This window comes from Pollicipes pollicipes, unplaced genomic scaffold (genome assembly GCF_011947565.3).
Source record: "Pollicipes pollicipes isolate AB1234 unplaced genomic scaffold, Ppol_2.1 Scaffold_6686;HRSCAF=7923_pilon_pilon_pilon, whole genome shotgun sequence".
NCBI classification, from domain to species: Eukaryota; Metazoa; Arthropoda; class Thecostraca; order Pollicipedomorpha; family Pollicipedidae; genus Pollicipes; species Pollicipes pollicipes.
In genome coordinates, this window is record NW_023596921.1 from 24,423,313 (window position 1) to 24,441,959 (window position 18,647).

Consider the following 18,647-nt stretch of genomic DNA (forward strand, 5'->3'; position numbering starts at 1 on the left):
AGCCACCCCAACTCACTTGCGACACTACGCCGCTGGCGTGGCTTCATTGCCCCAGCCCCACCCGCTGGTCAATGAAGCCCGTCGTTAGTGGTGACGCCGCTGGTGTGGCTTTGAAATGGCAGGAGGTGACGCAACGATCCTCTTACCCTTCCGCGTTATGGTACCGGGCGAGTCAGGCCAAGAGTCAAAAGGAATGTTCCACATTTGAAATAGTGAATCACACATCAGATACGATGGCATAACCTCACATATAACTGTTGGTGTACTTTTTAGCGGAAAAGGCTGCTCTGGACGACACAATTTCTCTGTGTGGTAAATATTCTCCTCGATACGCCCCTGTTTGATCGCGTCATCGTACCTTGCATAACATTGATTGAGAGCCGGTTAACGGCTGTTATGTCCGGAAATTGTGCTCACGAACGCCAGATATGCACAACTAAACAATTATATATCTTCTTGGCCCTGATCGCCACATGAGCAATTGAATGGCGTGATTTGACTGCCCTTATTAAAGTGTCATGGATGCCTGGGTTACCTTGAAATGATCCCCATGGAACATTCTACACATCTTCACGAGCATGTGGCTCAGACACAAGAAAAGTGTCGGTCTTAAAAAGAGCAGGGCAGTGATCTGCACAGAATGATATTCAAAATGGCTATTTCATTGCAAAACCTTGTACAAATGTGGAACGCTCCCCTTCAGGTGAAATTCGCTTCTGTAGAAATGTCTCGGCCCAGGTGCTTTTATCAGTGCTGTATAGACAATATCCCTGATTTGAGGCAAGTTATAGTGTGCACTGGATGACCCGACCATTCCATTTTTAAGATGAAGCATGTTAAGTACTGATTCCACCTAAGTTTATATTTGCGGATTGATTGCGGGTCAGAATGGTAGTCCAGCGGGCTTCTGAGAGCTCGATTCCCAGCTGGCCGGGCCGGGCCGGGCTGCTGGCGGATAGTTAGAAAAAAGTTGAGTATCTAGTATTTGCAGTCTTCCTTGCATTGGTCTGTAGTGTTGTTTTTGTTTGTTATGTTGCTTGCCTTACATTTGCTTTTTGTAGCCGTTTATACCTACGTTATAACAAGCAAAATTCCCTTCAACCTGACATTTGCACACACGGCATCACTGACTGAATCACATAGCGTTACTTTTCCGTATTAAGGATCCTTATCAATCTCTTCGTTTGCAAGGATAGTTCGTTTCAAAGAGAGCTGCTTAGTCTGTAGTAGCTAATCTCAATATTTGAGATGATATTCCCTGTTACACTAAGCTTGGGCAGTTTTAAGCCGAGTGTAAGACATAGGTTGAACTCAGTTTAGCAGCGTGACACGTGTTACATTCCGCGTAACCCCGCTCGCAGCTGTCGACTCCCGGCGCGATCCGCCGTTTTTCCTAACGCGGACTGATAGCGGGGGGGGGGGGGGGGGGGGACAGGGGTGCATGCGACCCCAGCCGTTTCCAGTCAGATAAAAATAGAGCCCAGGGGAAATCACCAGTGGCTTAAACTTAACGAAATCTCGCGATTGGTGATAAGTTTTATGGTTGTAGATCAATTATGGGCCTCACTATGCCAGACTAATGGTCAAATGTTCTTAATATTGTACTTTTTTAGCTTTTCATGCTCATGTCTACGAGATCATCCCTTGTAGTGACATGAAACCTGAGAGACGTGTTCCTTGTTAAATTCTTAGTGAAATGGTGTATGGTTTATGTGTTATGAGCATCTATATATGAAATATGGCTCTGTTCATGTACCCGTGTCGGCCGCCGCGCCCGTTCCGACGCGCCGTCCGCTGCCGCCCGCCGTCCGCACCGGCCGTAGATCGCGTGAAGTGTTCCTCAAACATCACCGTTACTCCGAAACCAGAAGAGCTTGGAACACGTTTTTGGTGTCAAATCACGCGCAATAGATGCTTCATAGGCTTTTGGGTGCGATTGCACGCCATACTGGAGAGGTACCCTGAGAAAAACTCAGAAAAAAGAAAAATAAGCACAATGCAGGCAGACGTAACGACAATCCAGCCTTGCGTGTGGATGATGTTCTGTATAACGCTGGCTTGATGCAAAGTAATTCACACTCCATGTGTGACGAGCTGGTCTGAAGCGGACGTGTAAGAAGACCTCCTGGTGGTATAATTCCTCCTGCTTTATGTCAGTACCCGTACCTCTCATGTGCACAATGTTTCAATTAATCGCTATTAGGGAACAGATGCGCGACACCCAAACATGCTGGCGCTGCCTGCGTCTTTTGACAGCTTCACCTGTCAAATGCATCCCAGGCTCAGTTTTACTAACAAGTGACTATGCTTCGTGGATGTGAAATAAAAGACATTGTATCACCCCTCGTGCTTATCGCTTGTGTTAGATCGCGAACGTCCGATTTGATCCGTGCTACCAGTGTTCTCGAAATCCTTTTGAACAAATCGGAATTTAGAGCAGTAAAACAAAAAATGCACGCCAACAAGGGCTTCCAATTTCTTGTTCTCTAGCATTGTACAGCAACCCCCGAACCACCTTTTTAACATAAAACCTCAACAGAGAAATATTCTCACTTTCACACTTTTGTCGGCTCTTTACATCGCAACGGCACCACCATAACATTGCAATTGCTGGAGTCGCGTCGTGTTGCAGTCGCGTCATGGGTGCGAAATAATCTGGGCGATTACCACACCTACAGAGTGTGGAGGTGCTATGGAATTTCATGAATGACTGCCTCTTTTCCTCACGCTAGACCGATAGCAAAGCTACTGACGCCTCTAAATGTAAACGTCGGAAATAAAAATAGCATTTTTGGCGTCATTTTATTGTGACCCGGGCAGTGAATGTCATGCCACAAGACCTCTCCATATGAACTTCGGTGATCCTAATCGGAGCCCGAAAGTTTGGTCGGCTGAAAACGGATGTAAGCCGATGTGGTTTTTGGGTGGTCATTGAAAACACCGTCCGGCTTTTTGCACATCTTGTTAAAGATGCTTGGCGCATTTGACAGCAAACAACGGTGAAGAAAAATGAATACATCAGTAATTGTGTACAAATATTGTATTGCAAGGAAGCAGTTTCACAGTTTAGGAAATATACCTCTCAAAGCCAATGACTTCTAGATGGCAATAAGATCTAGAGACAGATGTTTGACACGTGGCACAAGCCCACCAAATACAATCGAAACGACATTTTTTATGTTGTCAAGGAGCAAAATCGGCAAAGTTAGTACGTCAGTATTAAATATAACACCGATTGAGGAAGGTGCACAAACATCATATTTTGCCGTCTCATCAACAAGGAATAACTGATATACTTTTCTCACACATAAGACAAGCGAAACTCATCAATTCAAATATGCCCAAGTCAAGTGTGCTGCAATGTAAATTCCAACGCTGCTAAGCTGCCCTCTTCCTCCACATCAGCCGTCACCGGTACAGATCCGCTTCATCCTGCCGGCATATTGAGCCAACGCTGCTAGGCTGCCCTCTTCCTCCACATCAGCCGTCACAGGTGCAGCTCCGCTTCATCCTGCCGGCACATTGAGCCAACGCTGCTAGGCTGCCCTCTTCCGCCACATCAGCCGTCACCGGTACAGATCCGCTTCATCCTGCCGGCACATTGAGCCAACGCTGCTAGGCTGCCCTCTTCCGCCACATCAGCCGTCACAGGTACAGCTCCCCTTCACCCTGCCGGCACATTGGGCCAACGCTGCTAGGCTGCCCTCTTCCTCCTACATCAGCCGTCACAGGTACAGATCCGCTCCACCCTGCCGGCACATTGAGCCCCCAGAATCGGTTCGTAGTCACTAAGGTTCAAGGAATTTCGTTATTAAGCTGTTTTTATGGATATTCCGACATGAAAACCTGAGTGATTAGCACAACCACCATCAATCGTCAACTACCGTCCTAATTGGCGTTTGCTATTGTTTAGTTTCGATCGTGTTGTGTTTTAAAAAGGCTATTCTGCTGATTTTAGGTATAAGGGGTTCGCACTCCCCTAACATCCACGTTCATTACTCATACGTTGTTCTCAGTTTGCATTATTATGTCCAACACCCTTAGGCCATTTTCCTTCGGCTCGAGCCGCTCAACTTCTGGTTCCTTTCTACACCTCTGATTTCTTTTCACGCTCTCCTAGAATGCTCTCACCGCCTCCTCCGATTTCCTAGCATAGCGACTACCGATTATCTGGCAAACTCGCCCTATATCCTCTGCCTTGCAGCCTTCCTGATCATTGCCGCCAGACCATCACCAGCTAGAAAGACCACTAATAACTACCGATGTTGACTGCAGTGTCGTGTTGCCGCCACCGCCCCGGCCCGGCCCACCGCCCCGCCACACCCCGGCCCGACCGCTGATGTGGTGACGTGTCGCGGACCGTCCCCACTGTGCCTCCCACCGCCACCGGCCCGACCGCTGATGTGGTGACGTGCCGCGGACCGTCCCCACTGTGCCTCCCACCGCCCTGGAGCTGGTTCCGACCACTGTTTTGCGTCACCCCCTCCCCTTCCTCCTTGAGATCCATCGTTGTCGTTGCCGCTGTCATTAGCAGGGACATCATCACCCAGCCATTTCCCGTGCCTGCCACCGAGGGGAAACTCGCAGCGCCTAGCCAGGTGGCAGGCTGGGCGTGTGTAGTGCGCGGAGACTGCTAAACTGTAGCTCCGAGACTGAAGTGAGCGGAGCTGGATGAGACTTTACCGCCAGTGAGTCCGTGACGGGGATTATATGGATGCAGGAAAGGCTCAGTGACGGCAGCAAACGACATCAATCCTGTTGAGCCCGCTGAGCCGAGTACTTTACTTTGTCGAAACTTCGCCAAATCCCGTTGAGAGGCTAACCTGCCCTCCGCCCATTTGTAAAACTAATCCAGAGGCGATTTCCCTGATACGTGAACCACCGGCCAGGCGTCGTTTGCTGTTTGTGTTTGGATACGAGGAAAAGTACATACATACGTCAGGCCTGCCTCGCGTCTGCAGACGCATTAATGGCGATCGGCGACGATTGGTTGGGTGATGATGGCGTCGCACTTTCCACTGTGTGAGGCGGACATCTCCCGGCAGAAGCGCCTCCGCGCGCAGCGGCTCGCCGCGAGAGGCGACTCTCTGTGCACCCGGGGGCAATCCGTGTCCGTGCTCAGACTCGGCCCAGAGCCGGCGCTCGGCCCTCACCTGCCCAAACAACGGCCGCGAGGCCGCCGGTCCGGCCGGCACTCTATTGCCACCCCCATCGGCATGCATGGTCTGAGACCTCCCGCCGACGGCGGACCACCCCAGGGACCGCGGCGGCGGTCCGGGGTCACCTGCGTCCGGCCGTCGGGGGAGGGAACGGGGACATGGCGGGATTCCCTCTGCATTCACCCGGGGGGGGGGGGAGGGGGTCAGGAGCCGGGTACTATATCCAAAGGGCCCATTGGAGCTCTTGGTTCACCTGGGATCAAACCCTTATTGGAGGGGGACTGCAGGACCAGTTAATCTTGAGACAGAACTTCTATGCTAACGTCGACTGGTTGAGATGTACTCCGTTCATTGGCACCGCAGTTTCATTCGCCGATTGCGGGGGTCTACAGCACCATGCCGCCGATGGTGAACATCGAACCCACAACCCTTGGCTTTGCGGCCAGTGGCCGTCTCTGCAACGCGGAGGCGCTGCCGTCCGTGCAGGACGGGCGTAATGGGAAGAGCGAGACTAGCCTTGGCATCCGCGCATTCTTCGTGTCAGACCGTCACCAGTCACCATCAGATGTCAGACCGCCACCAGTCACCATCAGATGTCAGACCGCCACCAGTCACCATCAGATGTCAGACTGCCACCAGTCACCATCAGAGGCAGACCTGCCTTGTGTTCTGGTATGTGAGCAGCTGGCGGCAGTCGGCGCTGGCTGGTATCGTTTGACAGCAGGCAGGCGGCACCGCAGGCCAGCCGACTAGGCGGGCGAGGGAAGGACGCTAGGTCCCATGGCAGAGGTCGACTGACCTTTACGCTGCGTAACGGAGTGGAGAAGGGCACGAGGCCGGCCAACGGAATGGCCACACCCAGCCAGGCGAAGTGACGCCCGCATGCGCTAAGACGAAACAAAACTCTTGAGGGCTCCTGCGCCGCTAAAAAACGCCGGTGACTTTTCCCATTTGGTCTCGTGGCGTAAACAACACTCATCATCATTCGACGAAATCAAAAAGGAAGGACGGAATGTGCAGTCATTGAAAGACTCGAACATATGTGGTTGGTTTTAGGAATCTATGGTGTTTTGGCGATGACGGGATGCTATTTCAGAGCACGAGGTACAACTACCTCGCTTGCTCTGGTGCAGTTACAGAGGCCTCAAATGATCCATGAGAACGCACCCATGCCGTTCTTGATTAATATGTTCACCAGCCGATCGTACATGAATCAGGGCTTTTCGCTAGCCATGTCCGTATCTGAGTTATCATCCATTTATTAATACGAAACTACCTGCGATACTTCGGAGTTCGTCTGTCAACTGTCTGCATGTTACGAGGGCGGAAGTAGGCCCCCGAGTATCTCATCGTCTTTTTATCTTGTCGAGAGCATGCAAACGAAAATGAACAGTGCTCGTTGATCTCCCCCAACAATCAGTTAGTTGATATCGAACACACAGGGGCTACGGGATTTGCGGTGCGGGTGATAAGGTTCGTATCGACCGCGTACCAGTCCCATTCACTGGACGTACGTACCGGCTGAGAACGGGCTACAAACGGCACAAAGGCTTCAATGTACTGTCCTTAATATATAAGTGTGCCATCTATGTCGATCTTTTGTTTTCTAGCGGCGCAGGCGGTTGTCTGAGCCGTGTACCTCACATATCCGTTCGGCTGTACACTGACCATAGCCGGCGTATATCTGTGCGGTTTATAGATCACTGCTGTTGGGCACGAAATGGTTCTGCCCTCGGTAGTTAATGAAATGTAAACCACAATTTTTTCTGATCATCAAATTGTGGAATTAGATTTGACAAAGCCGTGGGGAAAAAGTCGCTTGATCCTGACCTCAGGGAAGAGAGAAGTCCCCGCGAGCCCCACTTTATCTACGTCTCTATGACTGATGACGTCACATGTCACGCAAAATTCCGACAAAATCGCCAAAATCTTTGAATGACACTAAGATCCTGTAGCCCTGAAAATGTTGGTGGGATCGCTTCGTATCCAGAACCAAACAAAGGAGTTTTAAACATGATGTTAACAAAGGACAAGGGACAACGTTTCATCAGAGTGATGTCAGGCCACAGACTGGTGACACTATCGGATATAAATTTTCCGCTCTTCCTACTCAGATCCTGCAGAGATATAGTTCATTTGAAAATGGGTCAGTTATGAGAACCTCTTATGTCACCAGTGCACGGGGCAAATCACTTGCATTTGACACTTGCCAGCTGACTTCACGTGACCTCTGATGGCGACCTTGTGTGACCTTGGATGGTGTAATTGGCTGGCCGGTAGACAGCCAAGTAAGTCGACGAGTGGCAACAAGACGACTTAAAACCAGACAACAAAATACGAAGTACTGTATCTGGTGACCAAAAATCGCCGTGCATATCTCTCTCCCCCCCCCCCCCCCCCCCACCACCACCCCACCTTACAATGCCATAACTCAATGAACTGACAAACATGGAATAAACTCATTACTTTAGAGAATGGCGAATTGGTCACCTGTCAGGAACACAACGTATGGTGTGCCCACTCGGCACGGTTAGGAGGAAATTCCTGTGAATCGGATGGGAAGTCCCCTGTAGCTCCCCCGCCGCTCCCCCTCAGGCGATGGCGAGTCAGTCGACTGGCGAGGGAAGGACAAAAGAGAACAGCAAAGGCATTCAGTCAAATATATTAATGGGTTAAGAGTACCGAAGTGCCAGCTGGCTGCTCACGCGCTCCACTAGCCGACAGACTGCTTTTTCGTGGAGGTACATCTTCACATCCTTTTTGCCTCCGTAAAAGGAGGCCCAAGAATAATGCTTGGATATCAGACAAGGCCCTAGGTCCATCTGAAGCGAGGATTCAGTCGCTGTTTCTAATTGCATTGTTCTTCAGTTTGGTTTTTGATGAAAGGGACGGTGTATTCGAAACAAAGAAACAAGTTCTAACTGTACGCCTGCATAGCTGCAGCTGCTTAAACATAGCGCCACAAAATTCCGCCCCTGTGTTTCCAAAATCATCGTCTGATCGCTCGCACGCACGCACGAGCATATGCATACGCATACGCACACGCATGCGCTTACGCAAACGCAAACGCACACGCGTGCGCATACGTATACGCACACGCAAGCACTATATAACAGATACACCGTTGTTGTCCTACGAATCATGGAGAAGTAGGAAATCGGTTACCTTAACATACCAATCTATCTGTCGTGTTTAAAAGAATGTATCCTGTTTTGCCTTTTGACCGCACCACCGTACAAAATGCTGGATAGCAGGGCATTTTTAAGACGGTAAAGTGATACTGAATGAGTATTTAAGGAAGTGTGCCATATTTGTACGGAGTTTTAAACTGAAATAGTCATCTTGAAGATCATTCGGTGCAGTTCAGAACAGTGTTGTCATCATCTAAACCCCTTTGCGTTTCTGAGCTGCGTATCCACGAATATGTGCAGATTTTTTCAGAGAGACTTTTTCAAAATCATTCAGGCATCCACGACCCTATTAATAACGTCATTTAATTCGGTCAATCCATTAGCTATGCGGCAATCAGGGCCAATATAAATATAACTGTCAGGTCGTTCATATCTGGCGTTTGTGAGCACTCCTTCCAATATAAGGGCCGTCAACTGGCTGTCAAACAGCGTTGTGCGAGGCACGATGACGTAATCAAACAATGCCGCATTGAGAAGCACATTTACTAACCGTAGAAACTGTGTTGTGTGGGGCAGTCCCTTACACATAAAAGTATATTTGTAGGCATAAATGAGCTTATTTCATCACATCTGATACTGGTTTTAATACCTTTGAATGTGAAACATTCCCGGTGTTGTATTTATCGGACGGATATGGATCATACTGTTCTCAAAATTAAGAGGGATATAGGAATATTACATTTGCAAACTGGCCAGCTCAAATACATTACTGGGGAATGAAATGTCAGCCTTGAGAAGCATCCAATGGCCTCCCGCATGCCAGCTTTGCTATTTTTGCGGAAATGGGCAGAAATGTAGTGGACTGGTACAGATTGCTTCGCAAAATGCGGCACACATAATGAATAGGACTAGGTCGGATATCAAAGCTGCGGCAAAGGTTGGATACGCGGGTAGACTGAGTCAAACAATGTTGCGCGGTATCCCGCTGGATCCTAAAAGTTCAAGACGTGAAGGTATCCATCAGGAACCACCTGAAATGCATTTCAGCTGCACTCTGTAGGCGATGTGGCTTGTAACTGCCAACTGTGGCGCCTTTGATGTTATACTATATATATATATATATATATATATATATAATATATAATACCTATATATATATATATATATACTTATATATATATATATATCTATCTATCTATCTATCATATCTATCTATCTATCTATCTATCTATCTATCTATCTCTCTCTCTCTCTCTCTCTCTCTCTCTCTCTCTCTCTCTCTCTCTCTCTCTCTCTCTCTCTCTCTCTCTCTCTCTCTCTCTCTCTCTCTCTCTCTCTCTCTCTCTCTCTCTCTCTCTCTCTCGGCACCGTAATAAGGCGTGAAGCCGAGGCGAACGGCAGTGTCCAGCTTTAACGGAGTGCTCCGTATTTAAAGGCGTTGAGGCAAGCATCAGAAATGATGAAAGCTTACTTAGATGTAAGTTGCTTGTGCATTTGTCAGCGATATTACGTATGTAAGTAAGACAGTGCTAATAGCCTTATTCCTTGTCATTCCTGGAACAGCCAGGATGATCTCTTAGCACGCGCTCGGGTGGGAGTCAGAGTGACCCCCCAAAGGCTTCTTCCGGAATGGCCTCCGAACAGTGCGGCGTAGCCGCGCCAAATTTTGCCTTGTTGTAGACGATTGAATAGCAGATCGTCTGACATGAACAATTTTGATGCATCTTGTAAGGTCGCTGACCTATGGCAGGTCAAAGTCAGGCCATGGTTCCAGCGAAGGCAATTTATAGGGAATTGTTCAATCTGATACAACAGCGGAGTGTTAGACAAAGTCATAATCTATGAGGCACTTTTTTAGGCAACACAACAATAAAATGAACAAATTAAATTGACCTAAGGTCAGGTATGAAGGTCAGACAAAGGACAAAGCCAATCTGTTTTGTTACTCTAGCGCTCGCTGTGTGGAGTGGTACCTGGTGCTCATTTTAATTTATTGGTAGCAGGCATAATGCAACTTCTACACATATTTCACTAATACAACTATTGGCAAAACACAACTTCCATAGACTTCTTAAAGCTTAGAATAGGTCACTGACCTAAAATGACTCAGACCAACATTTTGTTTTTAGGAACATACTGCCTAACAAAATCTTTGCTGCTTATCCAAATGCAAAACTTAAAGCGGTCTTGTATGATTTTGGTCGCCATGACCTTCAAGAGGTCAAACAAGGTCACTGACCTTAGATGAGCATGTGACCTTTTGCTGAGAACAGTTGTCTAGGCTCTAGGGCCCTCTGGAGACCAACCTGGAATTTAACCTTGTTTGACCCTGTTTGATCCAAAGGTGACAACCTAGGAACCTCAAACTTTGACCCAAATGAGTTCACGTACAGGTCAACACACCCTATGAATTTGGTGTCTCTAGCTCTCTTAGCTTTTGAGATCGCATGGAGGGGGTGTCAGATTGGCCCCTACAACTGAGCGAAAGGTATCCAAACGGCCACCCGGGGGCGGGTTAATTTGAAGTTCTTTGTGCAAATTTGAGGCTTTGATCTACCAAGATCAGTGACGTAGATCACACCAAAGAGGTTCACCTCTAAAAACTTTGACCACAACCTTTTTTGGGGTCGCTCGTCATGGCTCAAACTTGCTGTAGTAAAAGAGCATGATAATACCTAGAGTTTTCATCTTTCTGATTTTCCAAAGAAGTTAGGTCAGTAAGTGCACGCTCTCGAATCATGGATACAAAAGCCTCGACGCCCGGCGTTATAGTCTCCATAGGTCGCATGGTGTCGGCCCGGCAGCTAACATAGCCGTGACGAGCGACTGGATGGAAATGATGACGATTCTAAAAAAGGACCTTTGCATGCTCAAGGACGTCAAATACAACATTTAGGAGGTAGTCCAGGCATACATTTCACCTGTGTGTGTTAAGATGGATGATAATAACGGATTGACCTTTATATGTCCGCGAAGTGATATTGGAATCTGGGGGTGATACTGGAAGAGCCAAGGTAGAATTTCTGTTTTTCGTGTTGCCGCAATTGTCAATCTCTTCAGAGAGTGGTTTTAAAGTTGTGAAGAAAAGAAACGCTCAGTCAGTTCTTTGAACGGTATAAATTACTTCGAAAGACATCCGGAACAATCATTTCACGACGGTGGCTCTCGCAATTACGACGTCCGCTACCTAAGTGTCACTTGCAATTTCAAAAGCCGTTCGGTTTTACAGAAGCTGCAGCCCAGACCATCGCTCTCGAGACTGCTGACGTGCTTGCTCAAACCTTTCGATGTAATTTGTTTCGCAAGTCGATTCTGCAAAAGAATGAACGTTCTCAGGCAAACATGGGATGACCTTGTTAGTTTTTGAACTCATTTCGACTCACTCAGTTCAACACTCATGAGAGTCCTTATTTTTTTCCGGGGAAGGGTGCCCCTTCAGCTGAACACTAGGGACACGTTAATGTTCTCGGTCAGAAGCTGAATGGCCATTCTGTCCCAACGCGGGATACCCACCGCGGAGATCACGCCCGTGCCACCGACCGACACGAGCGTGATCCCTGGTCAATACGGAGACCATTAGAGGGATGCAGCATATCACCTTATTTCCCTGCCTGATGAGAGAGGCCTTCTGACCGACGCAACAGGCTCTGCATCGACACAGGAACCCTAATTGATGCAGCACCATGCCTGATCGCCGCAGGTGGTTCAATAATTGCCACATGAACTTCAATTCTGCTCAATGGGCTCATGCTGGAGCTTGGTTGGAGGGACTATCTTTTTGTATGGAGGCCCTGGCTGGCACAGGACATTTCCATTGCGTTAATGTGCGCACTCATCATAAGTTCTCAGATTTCCTTTCATTGTCAGAGGGCCCTGACCAACGCAAGAGGCCTCTGTCATTCGTGATCCCGTTTCCGTCCCTGTTGAACAAATGCTCCCTTGCCCGTCTCGAAGCCCCTTGTTGGCACAAAGCACTCTGTTATACACCCTGACTGATACAGGAGCTCGCATTGTTACAAGGGCCTCGACCAATGCAAATCGTGACCCCCGGTCTTGCTCTTGCTCGAGAAATGGGCCCCCACGGTTCAGACTGACAGGGAGCCAACTGTTCGGTATTTGTGGTCTCTGGCCGACTTAGACACCCGCATCGTCTGAGGGGGTCTTCAAACGGTTCAACGGACGTCCCTGACTGATATTTCAGGCCACGACCCAACGAGTGGGGATTCTTTATGTGACTTGCCGCCAGCCCTTCAGGCCCTTGTACCCTCCAACCGGGCCCTTGATCGTCGGTTCAAATGAGCCACCCGGATCGTAACCCTTCGGGCCTCATCAAACACTGCCCTTGGTCGGCTCGCGTACCTTGTGACCACAGTGCCTTCTGCTAGACGCTGTGGACCCCTTATAGATACAGTTACCCCGACCAGGCAAATCGCTGGCCCTGGCTTTGTAGCTAACTGGGAAGCGGGCCCTCAGACCCATGCAGCCACGAAGCTGATTGTGTGCTGCTGGTGGTGTCTGATCGACATATAGACCCTTGTCGACCCAGGGGCCTCTGACCAGGAAAAGGGTCATCTGGCTGGCATTAGAGTGCCCCGGCCCTGCGGGCCTGGGCCCCTGAATAAGATTCCGACCAACCGTTTGTGCTCGACCCTTTAAGATTCCGACCAACCCGATAAGATAATAAGATTCCGACCAACCCTTTAGACCCCTCAATCGGATCCCTGATCGTCGGACTCGGTAGGCCCTTCAGGATTTTCAGACCTCCTCGAACACTGTCTCTAGCCTATTCGGGGCCCCTCGCCAACAGCCCAACACAGGGCTCCCGTGAGGAGCTGTAGGGTCCTTAACGACGCTAGGGCCCCTACGAATGTAAATCACTGGCTCCGGCTTTGTCCCAGCTTTGGAAATAGGCCCTCAGGCCCATGCCACCACGGAGCCGGCTGTGCGTTACTGGCGGTGTCTGACCGACATACAGACCCTTAACGTCTCATGGCCCCTGATCAGCGCGCAGGACCTCAAGCTGCGGCCCGGGCCCTAAATACGACATTCGCCCAGCCTTTCGGGCCCTTTGGGCCCCCAAATGGGCCCCAAACCCTAAAAATGTCCCGAGAGGTCCTTCGGATTTTTCAATACTTAAGGAGTGTGTGTGTGTGGGGGGGGGGCACGTGCCCCTCTTCCCCCTGCCTGCGCTACTGGTGGTATGCATTACAAAATATAACTTTAAGTTGGCTAGACAAAGTCTATGCACATTTTTCTGGTATTCTGTACCTAAAATGTCAAAAAACCATCGCCAATTGCGCTTGGGCGATGCAAGTAACATCACATTGCCGGGTATGCAAATAAATAATTATTCCACACTGCAATATAGGTCGGGAACATGGTGCGCTTGACATCTGAAGTACATTGCCTGTGGTCTAGGTCATCACACACATTAAACATGGGTGTGTTGATGTTCCAGATGCGTATCGAGGCTCTGAACATGAAAGACACACCCCAAAACGAGTTGAAAACAATGGTCTAGACAACATAATGTCCTCTGTCGTGTAAATGTGCTCCTCAATGCGTCATTATCTGAAAACGTCATCGTACCTTGCACAACATTGATGTAGAGCCAATTGACGGCCGTTGTACCTGGAAACTGTGCTCACAAACGACAGATATGGACAACTCGGCAACTATGTTGTAGCTGGCCTTGACCACCGCGTGGCTAATGTAATGAAATTATTTTAATGACGTTATTATCACGTCTTGAATGCCCAACGACCTTGAAATGGTCTCCAAAATAGCCAGCATATATCCGCGGGCATGTAGCTCATAGACTAGATGGCTTAAGGTCTTAAAAAGGACAGGGTTGTGAACTGCACCGTATGGTCTTCACGGCGGTTTTTTCAGTTCGAAACTCATACAAATGTGGAACGCTCCATTTCATTGCACTTAAAGGATAAAAAAACGTTTCCTCGGTATGTTCACATCGACGCTGCTTGTGCATGTTTGAGATTGAACTATGCAAATTTCCTGTGCAGAACTCAGGCATATGCATAGGATCCCTTTGGGTTCACCCGGGTTCCTCCTTCGAGGTTCTGTCTCACACGACTTGTGACGTCACGCCCGGCGGGCTGGCACCGCAAAACAAACGCCACTCAGTGCCCTGCTGAAGTGCTGCGTACCTCCCTCACGCGGCTGGGGTTGTCGACTGATGGCTGCCGGGCGTCCTAGCTGGCCAGGCCCGGTGCAGCAGGTACAGCACCGTGCCGCGAACGGAGTGGTGAGGGGGAGGGGGAGGGGGGGGGGGGGGCGCCGGTGGCGAGACGCAGCTGTCCAAGTTGTCCGGCTGATGGACGGCGTGGCCCCTGACCTCTATCGGTCACGGCTGCCTCAGCGAAGTGACGGGCGCGACCAGAGGGTCTCGTGCGGATGCGGCCGCCGCGAGATTGATACCTGGAACGGCGACTTGGGCCCGGCGCTGTGTGGATCGAACCGAACCACGGCTGTTCGGGACAACTCATTTTAGGTCTGGTGGGCTGTCGTGTCTTAGACGTTGGATGCAAGTTTGTCCACCTCAGTAAGGCCTACTGCGGGTGGTCGAAGCTTTGATAAAAAATATATTTATTGTTTCGCGGATAAAAAGTCCGATGGAAAAAGTTGATTGGAAAAAGTGAAACGAAAAATGTTGAATGGCATTGGGTCGAAAGGGAATAAAAGTCAATAGGAATAAAGCTGGAATCCAAAAAAGTTGGACAGTGAGAAGTCGAAAGGGATAAAATTCGAATCGGAAAAAGTCGAAGGACGAGAAGTCCAAAAGGATGAACCAATAGGTCAAAAAGCCAAAAGGCAAGGATGAAACAAAAGGCCACTGCCTAGTTTAGAAAGGTCGTACCTAAAATTACAGGATCCCATGGGTCCTCGTTGCGCTTTTAATTCGTACTTCTAGTTTAAGTTGTTGAGCTAGAGTTCGCTGTAGCGCTCCAGCTTTAGCTCAACTGAGATAAGAATAATGGCGCTGAAGCAGGCTGAACCCCTTCTAACTGAATGAGAAACTACGATCATATATTTCTGGGATTATGAGCTCAGGGTTCTTACCCTTTTGATGAGTTGTCAACATTTCATTACATTTGAACGAAGTCACAAAGCAAATATTGGTTGTATTGGCAGCATTGATTGCAATGTCAGCATTTCAGGTAGTGCTTATAACCAGGCGTGTGCCATGATAAGCACTCACTGGTATCCCGCGAACTTTCTATCGGTTTTTGTTCCTTTGCACTTTTCGACTTTTGACTTTTTTCATGATTGGCTTTTATCCCTGTCCACTTCAGGCCTTGCCGACTTCTTGGCACTGGATTTTTTCTTGGAATTTTGTACAGTTCGAATTGCATTCCTATCGACTTTTTGTCCGTTGATTTTTTGCCCATTTGACTTTAATCCCGGTCGACTTTTATCCCCGCGCACTTTTTGTCCTTGAACATTTTGATAAGGTTTTTATCCTTGTTGACCTCTATCTCTGTTGTACAGCTGTCCTTTGACTTTTTCCAATTTGACTTTTAACAGAGTCGCCCGCTATTCCTATCGACTTTGTATCGCTCGGTCTTTGCGCGATTTTTTCTTTCGAGTTTTGTTTTAAGTCGACTTTTTTCGGAAGCCGTCATCAGCCAGCTTAACTGTTAATGAGCAGCGAAGGCAACATATGGGAGCAAATATGGGAAGAGGGGAAGCGTGGGAGAGGGGCGAGGGGGAGAGGAAGTGGGTAGAGATAGGTAGAGGTAGAGAGGCGTAGAGTGGGGGCAGAACGAAGGCCCGGTGAGAGGCCAGTCTTATGACGTCAGATAACCGCGTTAATGATGCAGCCATGCTGGTGCTGCCTTCAGGTCACAAACTGGCCGAAGGTTGTGTAATAAGGCACTCCATTCCCTTCCACTTCCTGCTCACGCGGTGTGCGTACTTTTGCGAGCAGATTCCGAGAGAGGAACTTTAATCACATCTCCGCGCGCAGTCAAGATGAGCAGCAAAAGCCGTCCTTCTGACGAGCAGAAGTTTAGAAGATGTGCCTCTCGTCTCGCGCTGTAGATCTGTCCCATCGATCCCTCAATCCATCGACGACCGTACACCGAAGGACGGCTAGAGAAGCTCTCGGGCTGAGCCCGGCTGTGGCCAAGTTCGTATTACTATTATGCATGGACGGATGCTAACGTAATAATTGAAGTAATATTGGTAGTCATTCCGTGGAAAAGAATCTAGTGTATGAACTTCCTAGAATATTTTTCCACATTTTTTTCATTTCAACGATAAATTAAAATTATCTCGCCACTGTGCTTCTAGACCCTGGGGCAGCCCACCTCATTATCCCCGATGTCTTTAAGAGAAGGCACCAGAAACTGCGGCGAGAAGGATTTTCTCTGCGCTGCGTCGTGCTGAGAACGGCCCTGTATGAACGTGACGGCGTGCTACTGACGGACTTCACAGCGGGCCCGTCCCGGCCCGTGCGCCCTGCTTGTCAACATGGCTAGCGCAATTAAAAGCCCAGCCCGTCCTGTAGACAACCGCTTTAAGGGAGTGTCCCGCCTTTGGTGCAAATTTCGAAAACAGACTGGCTAACAGTGTCATTGTAGCACCATCAAGATAAAATGAGGAGACAACTTGAATTTTTAAAGTCAAAATTTCACTTTCGAATTTTATCACAGCACTGCACTTCTTCCTTTCTGCACATCCATAGATTGTCCCCCGTGTCTGCGAAAGGTGACGGGGAGAGAATCTGCTGAGGGCTGTCGCCAGCTGTTAGGGACTACAAGCACCACTTTTGAGCTTTTTTAACCCGCACATTCCGGGCCTGCGAGATTAAAAGTGGCACCTATTCAGGTGTGAATGACGCCGGCTACAAATTAATGCTTGTGATTGGCAAAGTGGGCGGTGGAGGCCATTTACCGACAACGACATGAGGCAAGGTTTGAACCAGTGCGTCAGTTCAGACCCTGCGATGCGTTTTTCCAAAGCCAAAGTGCCCTCACAGAGATCTACTGTGTTAAACACAAAGGGAAAGAATTAAAAGCCATGCTATGACGTTTCGTTTAAATGGGGTAATAAGGTCCTCATATTTCTATAGGTTTTTTGCATATGCGTTTCGACCATTTAATGTGCTACAAACAATGAGAACACGGACATTGGAAGCAGCAAAGCAAATGAAAGGCCTGACTCATAGTGATGGCAGGGAATCCGGTGAGATTTCTTTCACCTGAGCTGCTACTTCAAATATGAAAGTTTGAACTTATTAGAAGGGATTCGAGAAAACTGTTATTACTGATTGAATCGGATGCATCTGGTTAAATGATAAGTGATAAGTACAGAAAAGCGGCACACTCCTTCCATTAGTGGGAGTCCGAAACCGGTTAGCCGGGGGCAAACAGTGGGAAATAAACCGGTTAGCCGGGCAATAATCGGTGGGAAATAAACCGGTTAGCAGGGCGGCAATCGGTGGGAAATAAACCGGTTAGCCGGGCGGCAATCGGTGGGAAATGAAGGGAAGAGTCATTAGCCTTTTAAAGGGTAAGCAGGGCGTGCAGTAAGAGTCGTGATAAATGAGGCATAGTGAAGCATGTTCCTTCCGCAGCTTGACCGCCCGAAAAAAATTATTGTGGAAAAGCAGAGGTGCATTTTCTGCGGAAACACTTTGAAAGTATCCAGGTAAATCGTGCTATACTTGCCTATTTGGCTCGTGACATATGTTGAAAACAATACTGCTGTGTCGGGTTTGCTGCGTCTGCATCATATGCAACAGCAACTCAAAGATTAACAACAACGTCAAAGATTATTACATTCCAGGTATGACAGACATCATAATTTTAGATCTTGAAGTCTACACGCCGAAGGTTATTGTAGTGGCATTGCCACCAGGTGCAAAGGCTGTTTTACTGGGTGGTTGGTCATGACGGGTGGAGCTGAACATGCTGCTGTGCTCATTGCGCTCTTCGGCAACACCAGAATACGCGTCGCAGTGAGGCATTGTAGCTACCACGAGAACTGATGGCGCCGACTGCTGCGCACATCAGCAGACTGTAATTCTCTGTTTCGCCAAGTCCTTTCGCGGTATCCACAGCCCTCCGTTCTTTGAATGAGCTGTCAAAAGCGCATCTTCTATGCTAATCTGTGCGCTCGTTGAGCAAAGCCTGATGGGTATTCATGGGCATTCATAGGACTGGCAGTCTTCCTCAAAGCCGCCTCTGACCGCATGCCCCGGTAGTTCAACGGTGAAGCGTTCAGAGCACCTCGTTCCCCGAAGCGCCCTTTGACGGGTTCCGTCGGTCCGGCGCGGAGATAAGGCGTGGTCTTCCCACCCGGCCGCGTTCGGCGGTCCGTCGTGGGGACGGCC

The 18,647-nt window shown here is 48.9% G+C and overlaps 1 protein-coding gene across 1 annotated transcript in view; it reads left to right on the plus strand.

Annotated features, from left to right (window-relative positions):
* The first annotated feature begins 5,555 nt into the window (after positions 1 to 5,555).
* The window catches only part of LOC119108094 (Down syndrome cell adhesion molecule-like protein Dscam2), a 223,129-nt gene continuing 210,037 nt past the window's right edge, over positions 5,556 to 18,647 (plus strand). The window contains exon 1 of the mRNA XM_037231671.1: positions 5,556 to 5,652. Coding sequence (XP_037087566.1) covers positions 5,556 to 5,652 — 97 coding nt within the window. The remainder of the gene's footprint in view (positions 5,653 to 18,647) is intronic.